The sequence below is a fragment of the Macrobrachium rosenbergii genome, chromosome 15 (assembly GCF_040412425.1).
Source record: "Macrobrachium rosenbergii isolate ZJJX-2024 chromosome 15, ASM4041242v1, whole genome shotgun sequence".
NCBI classification, from domain to species: domain Eukaryota; kingdom Metazoa; phylum Arthropoda; class Malacostraca; order Decapoda; family Palaemonidae; genus Macrobrachium; species Macrobrachium rosenbergii.
Genome location: NC_089755.1, coordinates 34499312 through 34523674, shown reverse-complemented (window position 1 = coordinate 34523674; position 24363 = coordinate 34499312). Strand labels below are relative to the sequence as shown.

At 35.3% G+C, this 24363-nt stretch overlaps 1 protein-coding gene across 1 annotated transcript; it reads right to left on the bottom strand.

Annotated features, from left to right (window-relative positions):
* Positions 1 to 9490: 9490 nt before the first annotated feature.
* Positions 9491 to 24132, bottom strand: LOC136846312 (synaptic vesicle glycoprotein 2B-like; the record flags this gene model as incomplete). Its single annotated transcript, XM_067117115.1, has 13 exons — positions 9491 to 9814; positions 10352 to 10511; positions 11878 to 12119; positions 13946 to 14123; positions 14261 to 14267; positions 15507 to 15585; positions 16416 to 16504; positions 18164 to 18319; positions 19004 to 19173; positions 20228 to 20379; positions 20860 to 21040; positions 22090 to 22237; positions 24010 to 24132. Coding segments are annotated over 13 exons (1866 nt in total), but the record flags the coding sequence as incomplete, so codon positions are not given.
* Between the last annotated feature and the right edge of the window lie 231 nt (positions 24133 to 24363).

Genomic DNA, 24363 nt, shown 5'->3' with positions numbered 1-24363 from the left:
TAAAAACTCGACCTTAGGGTCATACAGTACAGTGAAGTTCATGAGGAAAACTGTGAATTACCATTAATACATTATTGATATATAATTTATCTTAGCATATTCATATATGCCTATAACGCAACTTATGCTGTGTAAGTTACGTCTTTCTTGATGAGTTTGGCCACTGGTGACTCGCCTTAAGTTTTTCAGATCCATCTTGTGATAATAAGAGGCCTATCGACGACAAAAAATTAATAATAATTAAAATCCGACATAAAGCGTTTCTTAACAAAAACGATTTAAAATGATAACATAACTAAAATAAATTGTATGAAAAATACCAAAAAGCACCTTCTGTGGTACAAATATTGAAGTAACAGATTGTAGAACATTTTTGTATAAACCTTAGCTGATAACAGATCATCTAATAACTAGATTTTACCAGATATTGCCGGATATAAGATCGGTTTCATATCTTGTTTCTGTAAGAGAAGACGTCAAGAAGCACGTTTATCATTTTATCTGTGCATGACGATTATTAACAATATCCTTTAGGATTAATGCACTACTCAAACATCACACAATATATATATATATATATATATATATATATATATATATATATATATATATATATATATATATATATATATATACATATAGATAGATAGATAGATAGATAGATAGATAGATAGATAGCACTCAAACATCACTAATATATATATATATATATATATATATATATATATATATATATATATATGTGTGTGTGTGTGTGTGTGTGTGTGTGTGTGTGCGCGCGTGCGTGTGCCCTCGCTTGTGTGAGTACGTGTGTGCGTGTAACTCAAGTGCAGACAACCATTTGTGGCAAAATGTCACTCATAAAATCGATAAGGAAGAATTGACCTAAAATGTTACTATACAATTATTATTATTATTATTATTATTATTATTATTATTATTATTATTATTCAGAAGATAAAGCCCTATTCATATGGAAGAAGCCTACAGGGACCATTGACTTCAAATTCAAGCTTCCCGAGAATGATCTTCATCATTTGAAAGAAGTTACAAAGATAACAGTAAATACAGAAAGAACATATCAGTTATCAGAAAAGAGGTAATATTGATAAATTGATAAAAATATAAATGATTAAAATTCAAGGTGAATTGTTTTAGGGAAACAATGCATTGCATCTTCGCTTGAACTTTTCAGGTTCTAGTTGCACATCCTCAGGGAGACTTTCACAGTCCAACGGTGTGGGGAAAAAAACATCCAGTCGCTCTCGGCATGAAAAGGTCATCGGGAATCAGTTATTATTATTATTATTATTATTATCATTATTATTATTATTATTATTATTATTATTATTATTATTATTACCCAATAGCCTTCTCAGTTCAGTTTTCAGGTCTTACTACTTTTGTTTTCTTTATTATTATTATTATTATTATTATTATTATTATTATTATTATTATTATTATTATTATTATTATTATTACCCAAGAGCCTTCTCAGTTCTGTTTGCAGGTCTTACTACTTTTGTTTTCTTTATTATTATTATTATTATTATTATTATATATATTATTATCATTATTATTAGTATTATTATTATTACCCAAGAGCCTTCTCAGTTCAGTTTGCAGGTCTTACTGCTTTTGTTTTCTTTATTATTATTATTATTATTGTTATTATTATTAGTATTATTATTATTACCCAATAGCCTTCTCAGTTCAGTTTGCAGATCTTACTACTTTTGTTTTCTTTATTATTATTATTATTATTATTATTATTATTATTATTATTATTATTATTACCCAATAGCCTTCTCAGTTCAGTTTGCAGGTCTTACTACTTTTGTTTTCTTTATTATTATTATTATTATTATTATTATTATTATTATTACCCAATAGCCTTCTCAGTTCAGTTTGCAGATCTTACTACTTTTGTTTTCTTTATTATTATTATTATTATTATTATTATTACCTAATAGCCTTCTCAGTTCAGTTTGCATGTCTTACTACTTTTGTTTTCTTCCTTTCTCCTCCACTCTGGAGTCCCCGGTACTGTCACGTCTATGAGTAACACGTTACTCATCACTAATATTCAAAATATGCAAGCTTTCATATGAAATGAGCCTCAGAAGACATTGGCATGCAAAATAAACTTTCATAGAAGACTGGCGTCTGTGAAAGAAAGAGAAAATAGATAAAACTGAGTCAAAAATAGCAATAAGTTAAATCAGCAAGTAGACAGGAAGAATTGTTCGCCACAGGTTGAACATTTGGGCGTAAAATGTTATGCCCATTAACCCATTTTTGTCTCAAGATGGAAATAGACGGCGGTGGACGTCGTTAGAATTTTAAATATGGACTAGCTGGATTGTAGACATGTTAGCTTCAAGCAACGATATGCAATATGTATATATATATATATATATATATATATATATATATATATATATATATATATATATATATATATATATATATATATATATATATATATATATATATATATAAATTATATATATATTATATATATATATATATATATATATATATATATATATATATATATATATATATATATATTTTACTTCCATATATATTTGAAATGAACTTCTGGTTTTACAGATTTGAAAGAACTTACTTTATTTTCTTTTATTCGTAATGTTTAACCAGAGTAACTGCTGTTCTGATGAATAAAATTGTGAAGTTGTTAATCAGGGAAACTAGTCTTTTTTTTTTTTACTCAGTTTAATATCTATTTCTTTGGTGGAATGAACTTCTTGTACTGTGAGAAAGAGTAAAATGAAGTCTTGTTATCTTTGGCAATTTTACCTCAGTAAGAACTTGTACCTTTACAAAACAGACATTGGATCAATGTAACCTCATTTATTTACTACTAAGAACTGATACTTGGACAATGCTTGTCTAGCATCCTACTTTAAATCTTGAGAGGCTACCATTTTTGTCTTTGCCTGCCAAAGGTCAGGGAATACAAGACAGAATCCCACACACTTGGTTCCCTACGCCGTACCTTTTCACAATGTTATCTGACACTCCACCTCAAGATCTGTGTTATCTTTGAATCTTACGTGATACATTTCTGCCGCCGGATGAAGGGAAGAAGAATGAAATGACCGCACCGTTCACATTTTTATTTTATCTCCAAAAAACAGGATACACAAATAGAATGAAAAGTATCACAGAATTTCAATCATAAAGCGATCAACTAAACTCCTTAACTAAGATGGTTACTACAACATATTTCCACAGCATTGCAGCTGCTTGGTATATAGGGCTGGAGTCTGTGTATATTGAACCTCGGGGCCGTTGCATACTTACAGGTATATCTGGCAGGCCTACCTGAACGAGTATACCTGTACAGGTGTTGCATACGTTGCCCCTTCTTGCGGAGTCGAGCAAAGTAGAGGGTGGCGATGATGGAAAGGTTCCTGTCGAAATGGCATATAAAAACGAGGACTGGTGATGGGCCTAATGGGTGACTGATGGGAATCAATTTGAATGGACTGTATATTCAAAAAGTGTAAAGCAGAAAGTGAATACTGTCTGACGAAGCATGACTCTGAAAAGACGAATAAAGGTTATTACGGTAACCATTCGGCATCAGAATGCCTTTACCATAGAAGAGAAAGAAAAACACGAACAAAATCTCACCCATATTTTAGCTCAGGTAATTTTACTTGTCGAAAAAAAAAAACAGTCAGGCAAGAACACAATAAAATGAGTACCATGAACAGCAAGAAGATGAAACGCCTTAAACATTTTCTTGTTTTCATCAAATATGCAATGAAAAAAAAAGGGGCACGGAATAATCTTTCATTCTAGGAAGGTCTGCTTTTTATATCAGTCCAAGACCAAAAGAATTTCTCTCTGAGAGCGAAATAGTATTTCTTTATTTCGAAGCATCGCACAAAAAAAAAAAAAAAATTACTTGCTAACAAATACAAAAAAAAAATTCCTAATGAACGTACAAATGGATGAAAGGCACAACAGAGGAAATCTTGTAAAAGGGAAGTATTGTATTGACAGTCAAGGTCAAAGCAATTGGTCAAAGATTGATGCAGTTTTGCAATCTTCCTGACAGGTGTCACGCGATCGTACTTTCTGGCAACTCTGAGTATTTTGCCATCAAAGTTTTCTTCTGAAGTGCTCATTACTGACGAAACTGAAGCCTGCTTGTTCATGCTTGTGCGATATCGCCTTGATGAACAAGTGCTTGTTTGTCCCAAGCACAGAAAAAAATTGGCTAACTGGTTTCCGAAGATTCTCAGAGATGCCAAAAAGGGCGATTGCTTGATACTACCTTACTGGTACACGCTGTGTTCTTGTTTAATCGGCTTAAGGATGTCAGCTAGATATATTCTATCGTATCTTTACAAAATGCAGGGGGGTTGGGGGTGAAAGATTACCAATGTATAATTTACACCTTTTCACTCCATTAAGACATATGTATTACATAGGCTTCTATAACAGTTTCTAACAAATTCAGAACAGTCCACCACAGGCTAATATTTTTCCTTTAATATGAAATATAACGGTAAAATGTGTCAGTACTCTGAAGAAACTCGAGGTGGTACCATACGACCACATCTACCTGTATCTTTTGGCATCTAGCCACCAAACTAAGCACCAGTTAGCCAATATATATCCACAGTTTATTTTCTCTATACCAGTGGCAAACTTAAAGTCACAAATGTTCGGATGATGTCAGACAGGCATGAACGTGTGTGACTTCAATTCTGCCAACAGTTTAGAAAAATGGATACGATGATTATTTATTGCTTACGTGATGCAAAGGTTTGAGCAAGATGCCAAAGGTCGCCAGTAAATGCATTCGCTGGACCCAACCTTCACTCTTCGCTTTCAGTACGCTCACTACGAAACAGGGAATTATACGCGTATTAATGATGAATAGAAAATATATATATATATATATAGGCATTTCAGTAAATGATATAAAGCTTCCTTCGCTGAATAAAAGTGATTACAGAGCACTTTGGCATACAGCCTGTAATTTGTGATACTCTATTTGATAATGTTATGACATTTTTATATAACATTTTATACATGTTTAAATACAAACTCACATATCCCTGCTATTATTTATCTTACTTGGGTTACAGAAAGAATGACACACACATTTAAGAGAAATCTACACACTGAGTTTTTTCTTTTATTCACTTTTTTTTTATAAGGTTACGGACAGCAAAGTTCATAATTGTATACGAAGATGCTACTCTATGTTTGATATGTACTCTGCACTGATTGTGAAATTAAAAGGAGGATAATTCGCCAATTGCAGATTGGATACTGAAAGGCTATTTTGTTCTTGAAAATATATATGTTCATTGTTCATTTCCTTTAGTGTTGCTTTTTGGTTGTTTCACTGTATATATATATATATATATATATATATATATATATATATTTATATATATATATATATTTATATATATATATATATATATATATATATATATATTATATATATATATATATATATATATATATATATATATACATTTACATGTATAAACAATATATATATTATATATATAACAGCTATTTAGTTCTTTGCAGAGTTTTCGAAATATATTTAAATACGGAAAACATACTCGGATTTGAGAATTCATAAAGAAGATATATTCTTCAGTGACTTACAGCTGCATTAAATGTTACCTGTCACTCACACACTTATCAATTTACAGACACAGGGCTGGCAACCCCATCCAAAAATGTTAGCAGCTTACAACAAAACTGGGGAACATAGTGTGAGCAGCAATGAGTCACAGCGAGATCCGAGAAGCCAACCGAGTATGGATAAGGTTCACGAGTTACTTGGGAAGAGGCCACCGCCCTTTCAAAATGGAAGAAAAAGAAGAGGAATAGGTCTAGAAACACATACACAGGCTTGCTGTTCGATCTGTAATGTATGCAACAGCACATTCTTCAAGGTCTACCTGTTAAAGGTATGCTCATCGACAAAATAAATAAATAAATACAGTATATACACATTAATGACTATAGTTATATCAATGCCATCCACTTCGACACAAGGTGGCTTCAGGCATAAAAGTCTTTCAGCGCAAAAACTATCTTCACCATTATCGTCTGGTCTTCTCAAATAGAATCCTAGAGAGCTATATGAATTCCTTCGCATTTATCCAATGTGTTTATCCCTCTGACAAGCCACGTTCCTACCTGACAATGTATGGAACAACTACTCACGTTTGCAGTAGAAAAAGACCCTTGCTAAAATGCTTTGGTATACAAAATTCCAGATTAGAATAGACCTACTGATCGTGTTAGTGAATGGTTCGCGTGAAGTCAGTGTTTGTGTTGGCACGTGTCAACACGTGTCCAGTGTTATGAATCGAATTAATGATGGGATTAAACTACTTTATGATAAGATGAATGGTTTCCATTACGAATGTTTTAAATATATAAATACTGCATATATAAATGGTCTAGATATCCCCAGTAGTTTTTGTCTAGATGTGTCCATTGTGACGAATAGAATCAGCGGTCTAGTTTAAACTACTTTATGGCGTGAATCGTTTTAATAGTATTCGCTAAATTCCACTAAAATTGCTCGTCAGTTCAACGACTCATATGTTTCTATTACAAACAGCGACACCCCAATAAATGGCACATCGCACTAATTGCAGTAAATAAGCATCATCATATCTAAACATTTCATCAAAGGCCACAGGAAAAACTCTCGACTCAGAAAATAAAAAAACGACGTTGAATGGGACAACTATTATCATCAGCATTTCATGAGGAATCTGTTTTTTTTCCGCCTAAGAGAGAAGAAGAGAGAGAGAGAGAGAGAGAGAGAGAGGAGAGAGATTTGTCTCATCTTTTACTTTACTCTCAACCATAGGATAAAAATCATATGAGTAATTTAAAACTATTCTCCTCACTTGTTATTATGCAGATGAATCGAAACACACAGTAATTATAATCATTATATATAGATTGGCATATTAACCACACAGCTTTTATTTTCCTCTTGAGAAAAAGCAGCATCCATTATACACAAGAACTTACACCAACGACTCACACCTAAGGGGTTTAGGAACGACTAGCGAACCGTCTGCACTAAAAAAGAAAGATCGACACCACAGAGCAATACGGCTCACATCTACGTTGACAAGCATTAGCTATTGTTGTGTCAATGCTCCGGAGTTTGATACGTAGATTTCCTTTATCGTTTCTGTTACTACGCGTTTTATTTATGGTCAAGACCAGCCTTATTCTTCATTTTCCGTTCGCCCACGAAATCGAAATAAGGGTAAAGCATCCGCGCCACTGCTCGTCTGTTAATCTCAGTTAAGTAGGAAGAAAACGGGTGCTCTTCAAACTGACTCGGAATCGTCACGACCTGAATTTTTGGCTCCGGCTTTTCGCATTCACAACGAGGGCGTTCCGGTATCTGTCTCGTTTTCCATGAAGAGAATGTGGAAATAAGAGATGTACATTCTGTTTCCTGTCATAAGAAGAGAATAACGGATATTTGGACAACGAAAAGCTTTTCTACCTGGTTCTGTTTACACCAGTTTGGTTCAAATTTGCAATAACCTTTGTGACTACCATGTACTGTCTTATGCGCAGGCGCTACATCTTCTTAATGGATATAGTTCAGCATGACACTGATTGTGGACGCTTACGTGTATGACTTCTGTATGTTATCGTTCTTATTTTTAGTCCATTTTTCCTAAATTCCTTTTCCCACACTGGAATTTTCGGACCAAGTTACTTCGAGCACCAACAGGTCACAACGAAAAAACAACGTATTATAGGATGGTTAATCATACGTGATCAACTGTTCCTAACCAATTATGCCGTCAGTACAATTTTTAGGAAGGAGCATACTATATTAATTTGCCAGGTAGAGAAATCTCAATAGCTCTTACCGACTCGTCTGTTAGATACGGTCAACTAAATATGTCACCCCTAAATGAAAAGAAGGAATATTAAAAAAAAAAAAAAACTTATCTACGTACGCTTTGCATTGCTTGAGGCTTACTAATAAAGTCCCTAGCTTCAAGTCGAACTGAATGATAAAATTAGGAAAATGTATAGCTATTGCTATATATTCATATATATATATATATATATATATATATATATATATATATATATATATATATATATATATATCCCCTTCTGTTTGTATGAGAATTAAATAAAAATAAAAAAATTCAGTGACTAGTGTCATTATCACAAAATGGTTATACCCAGATTACACGTAACATGTTCCGTAATGTTATTCCTTATCATGCGGCCAGAGTCAATTACTAGAGTATACACAGAATTGAAAACATGTTTACATCTCGAGGCAAAGTAGTGCGCAGGCGTGAAGTCGGACAATGTTGACGACTTCGACATGGAGACAGACTCAACAAAATTTCATGCGGAGACAACAGATAACTCCGGGCGTCATGATTAATGTGCGTCAATCAAAATCCGCTAGACGCAATTACAAACGTTTCTTGATGAGTTTCCTGGAAGATATCATGACATAAACGGCTTCCACACCACACGAGAGAACATCGAAGCACAACGTTTACAATGTTGACAACTGCTGGCTTTAATACATGACGACACCGTCCATCGTGACTCGTTAGTCTCTTTACAAATGGCTTTAGAATATGGGATACATAACATCACGTTTCGACTGGGACAAATAGCTTTGCATCTTGTTTACCTTTTACACAATTGACACTTAAGTTTTGAGAGATTAGTGTTTTTATGTTACAATGATAGTCTATATGAGATATCACACTAACAAGATCTATGGCGGGAATCTACCCGATCCTCGCTCCTAATTACCCAGCTTGTTAGACTTATCTTTCGTACCACTGACTAGATTACAGGAGACAGGCTTTAAAGGCAGAACCGCTTTAAAACGTTTCTGCAGGTTCCAGAAGAGAAATGCTTGTAGAAAACATATATTCAACGAAGCTTCTCTTTTTATAATCTGTTCTTGGTTCATGTCTTAATGCTCTCAACAGCTAAGCAGTTGTGACATTTCTCCTTCCTGAATGGCGTTTTCTGCAAGTTCTGTGATCTGGGAGTTTTTACGTATGTTCTATTGATTTTGTTTTATAAGCGCCGTTTATTCCAAGCTATATGACTGAACTTAGCAGGTGAAATCAATATTCACGATGCAGTTTGAACAGTAGTTAAATTTATGGATGTAACGTCTAAAGCCACTCAATGTTTCTGAAGCTGCTGGCATGTCTACGCATAATGGTTTATGTCCATCTCCGTGCTCACGAAAATTAACCCCCTTAGACCCACCCCACGCCACTTCCAAATGCTTGATTGGTAGCTGACTGGTATTTGGAATGCTTATCGCAAACTTTTCTTTCCATCCTGGCATTCCTGAAAAATATGAGAAGAAAAAGCGACCCACCCCATCCCCAGATCAAAAGAACATGCAGAAAACGCCCACCCCCCCAGAAATGCTTCACTAAAACTGGAAAGACTGAACTCAATTCTGGTCCTGCAGACTGGAAGGAGTTCCTGGAACGAGATCAACTCTTCCAGGTCCCTTGAGTATACCGAATAAACGTCTAAGACTTGGAACGAAGGGAAGCTGACAGGCGAATCTATCTATAGGAGGTTCTCCCTCGTCTCCGGGAGTTTGAAGGCTATCATTCCTCCCAAGAAGAGGACAGCGGTGGTGGTTAGCATGGGGATGGCACGGCTGGAATAAATGAACTGGCCGAAGCAGAGAGAGCCTAACACGCCTGCTATCCTGGAGGCGGCGCTCAAGAAGCCGTAGGCTGTAGTCCTGTCAAAAGAGAAGGACAAAGTAATAATAATAATAATAATAATAATAATAATAATAATAATAATAATAATAACAGTAATAACAGTCTGACAACACGAGAGAGAGAGAGAGAGAGAGAGGTAATAACATTAATAACTTCTAAATTAGGAAATATTCCGTTGTCTGATAGTTTCATGACTGATTCCCATTCACGTACTTCCATATTGCTCTCTCTCTCTCTCTCTCTCTCTCTCTCTCTCTCCTCTCTCTCTCTCTTGTATATATATATATATTGTATATATATATATATATATATATATATATATATATATATATATATATATATATATATATATATATATATATATATATATATTATATTTAAACTGTTACAAGACAATATAATATGTCACCAGTTCTAACAACGCTTCTGTTTACGTAAATTTTTAAATTTTTACTTTCGCTAACTAAAACAAGGTGCTTTATTTTTCCCTACAGAGAGAGAGAGAGAGAGAGAGAGAGAGAGAGAGAGAGAGAGAGAGAGAGAGAGAGCAGTACCTGATATGTGTAGGGAAGGCCTCAGTCGACGCTATGTCCAGAGCATTCCATCCCGAGATGAAGATGAAGTTGAAAACGGCCTCGAATACAATGATGCCAATTTTGCTGTCGAGGAACCAGATGAAGAAGGCTGAGATCGCCGACAGGATCATGGAGGTGCCTGGGAGAAGATGAAGAAGACGGTTAACCTTTTACCACGAAACATAAAATAACTTAAATAGGTGATCATATTCATCAGGATAGTTCTTTTAAAACACACGATCACAGAAAAAAACGGACAGTTTTTTAACACAGTCGCAGAGGTGCCTAGGAAAACACTAGTTCGCACATTTTATCAGTCACAGAGTGGAAAAAAGCAACAGTCTACATTTCATCATAATCCCGAAATTTGACATAAGACGGGTACAATCAACTCAGTCATTGCTGAAGTTTTGATAAGAGAAGGTTACACAGACACTCATAAAAGAAGATAGGCAATATTTTAGTAAAAAGAATGAAAAGCAAATCCACGACTGAGAGACATTATCGGCTTTGACAAACGATAACCCCATGTCGTGGAAATACAGAACACAGGAGTTATCAGAGATGATAACACGGATTTCCCATCGCCCGTGAGTTATCAGAAGCCAAAGACTGAGTTGAGGGAGTCGATAAGATTGAAGCTATCAATCAAAAAAGCGAGGACAGAAAAGTGTATGGCATTATAATACGGATTCGTGCACAAGTTACCGTTTCAGTTTCAGCTGTCGAGAACTTATAGCTGTGACAGGGGAATTGATAAGAAAAGATATATCTGGTATAGGGGGAGAAGGGGCCAACTTTAATGGAATCATACCACGCGTTACCATACACATAAAATTCAAATGAAAAATACAGTCGTTGTTGCTCATATCGAGAAGGTGGAACTGAACAGAATCTACCATAGTTTGCTACAGGAACTATCTATTATATGTTAGCATTAGTAGGAATGAATAGAATTGCATCACAGCCTTTCGCAATTAGGTTGTTGAACATTACACTGATAACCTATTCCTAAGATCATGATAATTTTAGGCACATAATTTTTGTCACTAGTGCTTCTACGATCATTACCTTCATCGGATTCACGATAATGATCGGAACAATGCCATTAGCTCAATGCTTATACATCTGCTTATGATAATTTCTATTGAACTTGCTGTCGTCCACCCCGGGAACTAACCTCTCTCACCGTACGCCTCCTTATGAGTGTGTACAATGAAGATACCTTGGTCCAAACTTTAAGGCAGTACGTAACGTACCTAGACTGAGGATTTGCTATATCCACCCTCTTCTATCACCGTCATTTTGACGGTATGTGCATATTATTAATGGTAGTAATCAAGATCTATGTAATCTTGGTAGTAAGAGTGCCATTAACGACCACGACATTACAAAGTATTACCTATCATGTGAACTGCACTGAATTTACGAGGAGTAAGATGCCGTAACCTCTCCGTCTCTTCCAGAAGAAGAAGGGAAAAGTAAACAAAGCCAATTGGACTCACTCATAATCCGAACTCTGCCAATCCTGTCCATTAGGAGTGACGTGACCAAAGTCCCTGGAATGATGGTCAGCTGGCCAATGAGGTTCTCCTGGAACACCTCCTTGTAGTGGATGTTGTAGTCGAAATCCAGGGTGCATCCAGGGACGAGGGCTCGGAAGGTATTTTTGACCATCAGGCAGTCCTGGAACCGGTAATCGTAGAAGTCCGTGTCTACGAATGTGTTGTTCGTAAGCTCGCTGTTCCTGGAGAGGAAACTTGCGTTAGGAATGGTTAACAGGTTGCGTTAACGAGAGAGAGAGAGAGAGAGAGAGAGAGAGAGAGAGAGAGAGAGAGAGATTGCAGAAAAATCAGCAGAGAATTGAGCAATAGGATTTCTAATGATATTAAACTTGACCTTTATAATAATAATAATAATAATAATAATAATAATAATAATAATAATAATAATAATAATAATAATAATAATAATAATAATAAAATTTCTCAATTACCTGCCGCAATCACATACCACGGAATTTCCCTAAAACTCAACATTTGTCATGAGAGATCTAGACATGGTTAAAGAATAACTGTAGAAGCAAAAAAGTTGTAAAAATGAGAAATGAAAAGAGGATGAAAGTATCAAAGTGAAGTAAAATTTCAGAAAACAAATGCACAGTAAATAATAATAAGTGAGATACAATCTTTCCCGTCATTTCTTCAATATTTGACTAAGGGAGATCTTTCTAGACTTTATGTCTGGACAAACAGAAAACCGCACCAGATAAAGAAAAATCAATGGATGATAAAAATGGATCTCGAAAGAAAATTAGAAACAATTTCTTGATTAGTTAAAGGTGCACTTAATAGGTTTGGTATCTGAATATTTAAGAATGTAGACATGACATCGCATAAAAAATGAGAAACGTTTTCTGTCATCAATTCTTTAGTGACCTGAATATGTAAGGAATTAGACATCTCATTATAGAATATGAGGGACAATGATTTTCATATCTTTTTGCAAAATTAACCCAATGTTTTTATAAGCACTGAGTCCTGAATTCATCACCAATATCATCATTATCATCATCATCACAGCCTCCAACTTCGCTTGACACAAAGGTTCTCCTAAACAAATTGACATCAGATAATAAATAAAAAACGAAAAAAAGAATGACTCATCATTTTTTTATCTGGCAGTTGCCTGAAAAAGGTCTTACTCGAAACTGATTTTCATAATTTTGTTCAATACTAACCTAATACTTTTATAAGGTTTGAGTCCTGAATTCATCATCATCATCATAGCTTCCAACTTCACTTAGTACAAAGATCCTCTTAAAGAATTTTATCGGACAGTTACCTGAAGAAGGTCCTAATCGACAATGATTTTCATATATATATATATATATATATATATATATATATATATATATATATATATATATATATATATATATTTATATTTTTAATATTAACTTAATGTTTTTATAAGTTGAGTCTGAATTCATCTCATCATCACTATCCATCATCATCATAATCATCATAACTTCCAACTTCACTAATACAAGGTCCTCTTAAAAAATTTTAATTTACCTGAAGAAGGTCTAATCACAATGATTTTCATATATATATATATATATATATATATATATATATATATATATAATATATATACAATTTTAATACTAACCTAATGCTTTTATGAGTTTTGAGTCCTGAATTATCATCATCATTATCATCATCATCATAATCCTCATCCACAACTTCATTTCACATAAAAGGTCCTCTTAAAAAATTTTATCTGATAGTTACCTGAAGAAGGTCTTACTCGACAATGATTTTCATATATATACTATATATATATATATATATATATATATATATATATATATATATATATATATATATATATATATTCCCAATACTAACCTAATGCTTTTATAAAATTTGATTCCTGAATTCATCATCATCATCATCCCAACGTCAACTTCGCTTGACACAAAGGTTCTCCTAAAGCACTGGACATCAGATAATAAACAAAAAACGAAAACAGGACAATGACTCATCATTTCTTTGATCTGACATTTACCTGAAGAAGGTCTTACTCGACCTGATGTCGGAGAAGAGACAGTCGCGGATGGTGCAGTTGATGAAGAGGACGTGGTTGAAGACAGCCTTGGTGAAGTTGACCTTGTTGAAGATACTCTCTCTGTAGTGCACGTTGTCGTACCGACTCTGGTTGAACACGTCTTCGAAGAACGCCTGGTCTGATTGGAATTGGAATTGGAATTAGAACTGGAATATAAAATTTAGGCCAAAGGCCAAGCACTGGGAGCTATGAGGTCATTCAGCGCTGTAAGGGAAATTGAGAGTAAAGGTTTGAAAGGTGTAACAGGAGGGAGACCTCGCAGCTGCACTATGAAACAATTATTGGAAGAAAGAATATGAGTGGAAGTAAAGTAAAAGGAATGAAAAGGGTTGCAGCTATGGGCCGAAGGACGCTGCAAAGAACCTTAAGTAATGTCTACAGTGCACCGCGTGAGGGGCACTGATGGCACTACCCCCGTAAGGGGACTTTGTCTAAAGTGCAGAGGACTCGATTAATTATTAGTCATTAGGAATAATAATTAATGAACACCAGTAAGCAGAAACTATGCCTGTTTAGAAGGGGGGCTTAATTATCAACAATGTTACTGAGTAACAGTTATATTTGAACACCTGTAAGTTAACACTCCTGTCTGTTTAAAAGATATTTGATAAGTTTTTACTATTACCGGATTAATAAATATTTCCTTCGAATTTTATATCAATCATTTTTTTTCTTTACCCACAGCAGTTCTTATGATAATTTTCATCGGTATCGAATAAATATGAAACTGTCACGTTACAAGTTTGATGTAAATATGACTTGTATTCCGCAGTTCAAAAGATCATCTCAATAATTTCTCACTAATAATAATAATAATAATAATAATAATAATAATAAATAATAATAATAATAATAATAATAATATTAATAAAAGAATGGCAGCATCAGTGGAATTGATTTTTATAAAAGTCTCGTCAATTCCTCTCACTTCTCTTTCCTTCAGGGCTAATATCTGCTAAGAGCAGATATTACCCCTGAAGAAAAGAGAATAGTGAAAGAGTTTGAAAAGACTTTATATAAAATCAAGTCCACTCGTGCTGCCATTCTTTAACAGAGATTATCTAAAAGAGGGTCTGCTCCCAAATAATAATAATAATAATAATAATTAATAATAATAATAATAATAATAATAATAATAATAACTGGCTTGTTTTCATATCTTTATAGTTTATTATCAGGTTAATTTTCTCCCCTTCTGCAGTAGGGGTTACATTTTCATTTATTATTTTTCTGAGGGTCTTCTCATCTTCTACAAATTTTTGGTGTATGTAGTTCCTGTAATATAGTTTTATGGACTTACTTTGGTTGTTTTCAGTGTCCATCCTTTTCCGATGCCAGTTATTTATAGAGACAAGGGTTTGTTGTTCAACCATGCAGAAGATGACAAAATTAAACTAATAATAATAATAATAATAATAATAATAATAATAATAATAATAATAATAATAATAATAATAATAATAATAATAATAATAATAATAATAATGATACCTACCAAGACAACTTCTGCATCCTTGTCGTAAGCTTCGCTTTTCAGCAACTTGATGTATTCGGGGAACCATACAGACAGCCCGTAGAATCTGGGGGGAACATCATATTATAAGGATTTGCTTTCAGAAATGAGGATTGCAGATGGTTTCTTTCTTGCTGAGTTACCTTCCTTGGGGTCTTGGATTTGAAGCAGCTTTTAAGATACCTTTAAAGATGTTTTGACTTTGGGTTAGGGTGATGGTCTAAAGATCTTTTCAATCATGAGAATTCACGTTAATTCCCTAACCTTTAGCTATAAATGTCTAGAGATATCCAGTCTTAATTATCTATCCTTTAAGTATGGAAAATCAATAGATATTTTTCATGCAAATGCTGTACTTTTTGAATACAAGATTCTCTACATACATAACCTAGGCGATTAATACCAGCAGTTAATTTACCTTTGTGTGCATCTACAGATATTTATATTAATTTTTCTTTAATTTGGTGAAAGGTTGATACACTTCTAATGTCTCTTATGTATCTGCGACGCCATTTTATAATATTAAGTTCATTAATCTTCCTGATTATTTTTAAGTACTGTCGATGTCTAATACTACTTTTATCTGAAATACAAAATAATATATTTACATATATACGTATGTATGTATGTGTGTGTGTGTGTGTGTAAGTGTGTGTGCAATTATTTAAGCTATTAAACAGGGAACTGTTTTGAATAGTATTCTCCTACAGTCTTAAAATTGTTTTTATCATTTGGAAAACATATGACAGAGGAAATAAAGCGGTATTTGTGTGGGTGAAACTTGGACATAGAACAGACGTATTAGCCGCATAACCACAGACTGTCAGACTAAGGAGAGAGAGAGAGAGAGAGAGAGAGAGAGAGAGAGAGAGAGAGAGAGAGAGATTAATAACTTACCCAAACGCGCAGGTGAACCAGATTACTAGGAGCATCAGCGTCGTCTTCAGGTATGGTGGAAGAAAGAGCTGAAGGAAAAGTCCCCAGAACTGCAAATAAGAAAATAAATAAATAAATGAATAATGGATAAATAAGTAAGAAGGTCGAAACAGGCATTGTTCCATAACAAGTGTGGTCATGGTATCCAAATCTGTAATATAAAGAACCCTTCAGAAAGGTGGCGATGGTAGTAAATGATTAGCCAAACTAAGATGATGATAATGCTGATGGTGAAGGAAAGGCGATGATTATGACAGGAAACGACGTCAAAATCAGAACGAAAGGTTATGATGAATAGTTAATAATCATGCCATAAGAATTACAGATGATGACGCTCTTAATGATGGCTTTGGTGGTGAAGAAATCCACAATGTAAATATGAAAATACGAGAGCTTTCGAGAACCTGCTCGATTCTCCTGATCAATCTGACTAAAACAGTAAAAAGTTTAGAAAAAAGATTTATGAGTCAAAAAATTGTTGTTGCCAGAAGAAACCTGTCGTATTTTGAAGACAGCCAATTCCGTAGTTCAAGTATAAAAAAAAATCCACCGTTCTCCGTAGATAAACCAACTAACTTCGTCGAGCGTCTAGTAATTTGGTTCATCCATTGGGTTTATCCGGTAACTAGCGTAAGAAAAAATGATTAAGATTGAGAGTGAAAAGTAACCCTGGTGCAGAGTCCGGGCTGCGTTCACCAACTTCACCGAAGACATATTTCAATCATTAGCAAAGTGACAGCCGAGATACAGACAAAGAAACGCGTTCTACTGTTTTGTTAACAGTGAAATTAACAGTGGATTTCAGCAAAGAAAAAAAAAATCAAATCGCAAAGTTTGAGTCAACTGGTAAGCTTTACTTCACAGCCCCCATACCTAAAAGGATGTTCTAGTTGTTGAAATCTAATAAAGGTCAGTTACAGGGCTGATAGTTTATCTTCTGAAACGATTTATATCAATGATAAAGTTATTCAACCAAGCAAATCATTATAAAATAGTGTCTAATAAAGTGAGTTCCGGCGCTGATAAATATTCAATAATATAATACATGATAGCTATGTTAAACATTATCAAATGAAATGAATTATAGCACTCATCAAACCTTATCCGAAAAAGTAAATTATAGCATCATTAAACATCAATCAAATGAAGGATCACTCATCGTCATTAAATATTACGGGAAACTAGAAATTTGTGTTAATGAGGCGCAATGCAGTTACGGTAATGCGCTACAGTGCTCCAGCTTATCTTGCAGACAGAGACAAAAACAAGCCTAATACTTAATAACGCTGAAGTTTCTTCAGCGCAATTGAGACCCTCTGTACAGCATAAAATGCTGTATGAAACTCAGCCACAGGCCATGAAACTCTCAGCCGTGTTGTGGCTTTTCATGCATGGCCAGTGGTGGCCTATATTTGTGTGGCATCTCTGTGGCGGTGCCGGTCGCACGATAATGGCTAACTAACCTTAAATAAAATAAAAACTGCACTGAGGCTAGAGGGGCTGCAATTTGGTATCTTTGATGATTGGAGAGTGGATGATCAGCATGCCAATTTGCGGCCCTCTATCAGTAATTTTAAATCTGAGGCGGACAGAAAAAGTGCGGACGGACAGACAAACAGCCATTTCAATAATTTTCTTTTACAGGAAACTAAAAAATAAGGAAACACTGAAGGATTTCACCTGTTGTAGCACTCCACAAAAATCCTTACCTGATCTAGACCGTAGGAGAGGTCGGTGATGAAGTTCTTGCCCACACCCTGGGGGGCAGGGTGACGTAATTGCCTCTGGGTGCCGGAGGGCAATTCCAGCTCCGATAATTGGTATTCGGCTCCAGGGTTGTGGGCGTTGTTCCATTTGAAGATTTTCTGGAATTGGAGATTCCATGGGTAAGGAATAGTTCTAGGGATAGATGTCATGGGGGTAGTAATAGTTAAGTATATGAATATGATTTTATCAGTAGTGGGATTAGAATCTTTCAAAATATAATTCTTTTAGTTACAGAAATCTTCTAGAGGTAAGTTCTAGGAGTAATTGTAACAGATGTAAAATATTTAGAGATAATCATGTTGGGCGCAGCAGATCATTGTGACAACAGCACTTAATAGAAACTTCCATACATTCCATAAGCAGTTCTCAGCTGCCTTTCCTTCCCCCGTCAGTGCACCTCACGTGGTGCACTGTAGGCAATACTCAAGGTTCTTAGTAGCTTCCCTTTGGACCCTAGCTCCAACCCCTTTCATTCCTTTTCTGTACCTCCGTTCATATTCTCTTTCTTCCATCTTACTTTCCACCTTCTCCTAGCTATTGTTTCATAGTGCAACTTTTAGGTTTTCCTCCTGTTACGCCTTTAAAACCCTTTTACTCTCAATTTCCATTTCAGCCCTGAAGTGACCTCATAGGTCCCAGCTCTTGACCTTTGGCTTAAATTTCATATTCCGTTCCTTTCCTGTCCCCGATGACAGGGACAATTTGAGGGGGGGGCAATTTTACCTTCACTTCCTAAGACAATATCCAGATTTCAAACGCCAACTCCAAAGAAGAAGACTCACCTTGTAGACCATAATGGCTTCGACGTCCCTTCCTTTCTCGAGCAGGAACCTTGGAGACTCGGGCATGAAGTACAAGCCGGTAACAGCCGCAAAGGAGGGCAGAGAACAAACCACGAGGAACACGCGCCACGAGCTAAAGTGGTGTTGTTCGTCCAGCACTACTGTGATGCCTGGAAGAAAGAATAGGAAACAGATAATTAGGTTTGTTGTTATTTGAATTGTTCTTACAATTACTGACGTTTTTCATCACATTCGTGTTACTTTCTAAGTTACTCTGAGTGATTAATAAGTAATAGGATTGTTTTGTCTGGGATCTTTTAACATGTTGCTGCTAAATTTTGTGCCAATTTACCAATGCTGGTGGCAAAACTGATGTTCCGAATGTTCCTGCTTGTGTGACATCAACTTAATGAACATTAATACCTCCAATGTCACACCATTATTCGTTATGTAATTCAAAGCCTGTGAATCAGTCTTACATAATACAGGAATCATTTTTCCCTTGTCATAATATTCCTGGAAATAATACTAATGATGAAGTCAAGGATACTTAAAAATTCTAGACTATCAATTAATAATTTAGCCTATAAAATATCAAAAGAACCGTTCAAATAATTTTTTATTTTTTATATTATTATCATCCTCTTCACTTCCATCGTTTTCATCATAACTTTTGAAAATATGGAGGCTGTAGTTTGCTCAGAGGCCGGTGGACGGGCTATCCTAACGGTCTTCTCCATCCCAGGCCAGAAGATCCCAAAATGAATGGGAAGGGGAAAATGGAGGTGCTTTACTCCGAAGGTAAAGAGGAAAGACTGGGGGAGTAGGGGAGTGGAAGAAGGGTAACTACGACCAGAGAGAGAGAGAGAGAGAGAGAGAGAGAGAGAGAGAGAGAGAGAGAGAGAGAGTAAAGTAAGCAGACGGTTATTACAATAAGTATTATCCGCAAAGAGACAACAATCATAACAAATAAAAGCAGGTAAGGTACTTTAACATTATAAATGAGAGGTTTGCCTGTAGATTGGCTCCACCTCTTCGAGGTCCTCCGCTGAGAGAGAGAGAGAGAGAGAGAGAGAGAGAGAGAGAGAATGGAAGGATGGGACAAGAGGAAAGGGTTGCAAGTCTTTAAGATTTTACTAATATTTGAAGACCTTCAGAGAGCCCAGTTTGATCTTGACTGTCTCTCTCAAGGTCTAGACCTTGACTTTGGTCTCTCTCTCTCACCCGTCCTTGGGATGATGGCCCAGGCCATGAGGGCCGTGAAGACTCCCCCGATGGCCCAGAAGACCAGCAGCCAAGAGAGGTGGCGCCCGCGCTCAGCTCGACTCACGAACTCGCAGTAGTAGGCGAAGACGATGGGGATTCCTCCGCCGATGCTGCAGAAGAAGAAAAAGAAGAAGTGTGGCGTCACGACCAAGGGAATTTATTTTTAGATGAAGTTGTCAGGATGAAAGTACGTTGTATATTTTTCACCGTTTTGGTTTTGTCTGAGTTTGAAACTCACGTTTTCGTGAATGACATAAAATACGCAAGCATAAACACACACATTTATATCTATCTATCTATATCCATCTATCTATCTATCTATATATATATATATATATATATATATATATATATATATATATATATATATATATATATACAATTATACACACATGTATGTGTGTGAGTGATTGTACGTTTGTGTGTACATTAATATTCAGATCACATGTTCACATGTATACAAATATACGTATCATTCTATCAGCACAAATTAACTCGATCCTTACTGGCCAGAAAAACACTAAAAACTAAAAAGATAAATCATCTTTCACATCAAAAAACTCATAAACCCATCATCTCCCAATACATACCCAATGCCCGAGCAGAGTCTGGTCGTCATGAAGATGCCATAGGTGGGCATGAACGCCGTCATGACGCCGAAGAGGGCGTTGACGAAGAGGGCAGACAGGAGCGCCCTGCGGCGCCCCACGTTGTCGCTGAGGCTGCCCCAGATCATGGCACCTATCATCATGCCCACGAAGGTGATGGCGGCTGTTGGGGAAGACGAGAAAAGCGATATGAGAGAGAGAGAGAGAGAGAGAGAGAGAGAGAGAGAGAGAGAGAGAAAATGGAAAAGTCGAGAGAACAGGAAAGGAAATACAATGAGACAGGGAGAAGACAGACAGACAGGCATACATACATACATGCGTACATACATACATACATACATACATACACATATACATATATATATAATATATATTTATTTATATATCATTTAACATCGAATTCAGTATATCTTGAGAATAACTAATACGAAAGTGGGTATATAATTGATAAGTGCATCTGCCTTGGCTGGGATTCGAATCCGGGCCTTTGGTCTAGATGAAAGGATAAATATTTCGTTTTTTACCATTCGGGGTGTATGTTATCCCTAAGGTGTAATGAATTCGATATTAAATGATGTCTAAAGCTTAATATTTACGAATATATGATTTCTTTGCTTGTATAAGTGACATAAAAAGTAATGTATGCATATATATACACATGATATATATACATATATAAATATTATACATATATATAATATATATATATATATATATATATATATATATATATATGTATATGTATATACATATATATATATATATATATATATATATATATATATATATATATATATATATATATATATATATATATATATATATCATCGCTTCCAACGCCGCATAATGCAAAGGGCCTCGTAGAATTTCAGCCAATCATATCTTTCCTGCGCTTTATCTTCCATACATCTCCACTCATCCGGTCTCACAGTTCTAATCCAACTCTCCTGACGTAGTGCAAAGGACATATAATAATAATAATAATAATAATAATAATAATAATAATAATAATAATAATAATAATAATAATAATTATTATTATTATTATTATTATTATTATTATTATATCGAATTAAATCGAGCCTTTGCAGACTTTTACAGAGAACTGCTGGTCAAACCCGGCATTAAATCTTAATTCCCCCAACGCGAGCCTTTTACAAAAACGCTCGACCGTGACCCCGGAATAATCGATAGAAGTGGCCGAGGTCTTACCGAGCCATCCTTTATCCGAGCCAGACATGCATAGCTCCACTTCCGCCGACGGGATGACGTACGCCACCACGAAAAGTTCGATGGTGTCTGCCGCCAGGCCTAGACCTACCACCAGCAGCAGGAGTCTTTGGAAAGCTCCCGTTCCTGCCTGGAAGGAAAGGGAAAAGTCTAAAATCAGATGAGGAGAAAAGGAATTAAGAATGGCGGGGCTGAGACATGAATATTCACGAGGTATTGGAAGAGAAAAGTATAAAATCAGAAGAGGCGAAAAGGAATCAAGAAGGTCAGGGCTTAGCCATGACTATACATAAGGTACTGGAAGGGAAAAGTATAATATCAGAAGAGGCGAAAAGGAATTAAGAAGGGCGGTGCCTAGCAAGGAATGAAAATGAGGTACTGGAAGATCTTCAACAAATGTTTGTACCAAAGATGTGTACATTTCGATCTAGTCGTGGGTTTACACACGAGGAACCAAGAAATATCAGGAAATGGGTCGATCAACAACTCTGAATGAACAGGAGGAACCATGGGGTATGAATAACTGATGGGAGTAGAGTTCAAACAGCGTTACTTTGATCATTGAAATGAATGAGTTAATGAAATTAAGAAATAAGAATTGCATTAAATTCTTGCTTGGCCAGCTTTTCTTGAAAATCCTAAGCGCAAGTTTTTTAAACAAAATTCTCAGTGCCAACTCTTCATTAAAATTCTGAGAGCTACTTTCATAAAGTAGTGAATGACAGTTTCTTATAAAAGTCTTTGAGGGCCAGATCTATTGAGTCATTTTCTTATTTAGTGCCAATTTCGTTTTAAGATACTGGTTGCTAGGTTCTTATCAAAATTCTGAGTACAGGGTTCTTATTAAAAATTTTGATCACTAGTTTCCTATAACAATCCCATGGGCTAGTTTCCTAGAAAAACTCTGAGTGCTAGTTTATTATCAACATCCAGAGTTTCTTATTGAAATTCTCAGTTCCAGTTTCTTATTAAAATCCTGAGTACAAGCTTCTTATTGAAATTTTGAGTACTAATATCTTGTTAAAATCCTGAGTATATACATTTTTTATTGAAATTCCGACTGCCAGAGTCTTATCAAAATCCAAAGTACAAGTTTCTTATTGAAATTCTGAGTACCAGTTTCTTATTAAAATCTTGAGTACATTTCTTAATGAAATTCCGAATGCCACAGTCTTATCAGAATCAAGAGTACAAGTTTCTTATTGAAATTCCTAGTGCCAGTCTTATTAAAATCCAGGGTACAAGTTTCTTATTGAAATTCTTAGTGCCAGTTTCTTATTAAAATTCTGAGTACATGTTTCTTATTGAAATTTTGAGTGCCAATTTCTTGTTAAAATCTTGAGTACATTTCTTATTGAAATTCCGAGTGTCAAAGTCTTATCAAAATCCAGATTACAAGTTTTTGTATTGAGTGCCAGTTTATTATTAAAATCCTGAGTACAAGTTTCTTATTGTGTTTCTTGTTAAAATCAGTACATTTCTTATTGTCTTATCAAAATCCAGCGTACAAGTTCCGTATTTAAATTCTTAGTGCCAGTTTCTTATTAAAACCCTAAGTACAAGTTTCTTATTGAAATTTTGATTGCCAGTTTCTTGTTAAAATCTTGAGTACATTTCTTGTTGAAATTCCGAGTGCCAGGGTCTTATCAAAAGCCAAAGCACAAGTTTCTTATTGAAATTCTTAGTGCCAGTTTCTTGTTGACATCCTGAGCACAATTCGTATTAAAATTCCGAGTGCAAAGTCTTATTAAAATCCTGAATACAAGTTCCTAATTGAAATTCTCAGTGCTAGTTTCTTATTAAAATCCTGAGTAAAAGTTTCTTATTAAAATCTTGGGTACAAGTTTTCTATTGAAATTGTGAGTGCTACTTTCTACCACATAAAAGAAAATCTGAGATTACCTGCTGAATGGCATCTTCGTGAAACTGCGACAATAACGGAGCATCACTTTCGACGTAATCGAGCTCGTCCACTGCTTCAATACCTCCGTCTCCTCCTCTACCTCCTCCTCCTCCTCCTCTCCTACATATATCTCTCTCTCCTTCGTTCTCCTCCTTTTACCCCCTTCCGGTATGTATCCTTCCTACCATACTTTGTAAGTGACGGACCAGTGAATGACTCAAGCCGTCTCCTCCTCCGCTCATGATAACCCTGGGGAAGAAGAAGAAGCGTGGGGTTAGAATGTAAACAAAACCGCAAGAGGTCGCTTACCTTGTTGGGTGGAAGGTGTTAGCTATTCGTGTTGTACAGGGCCG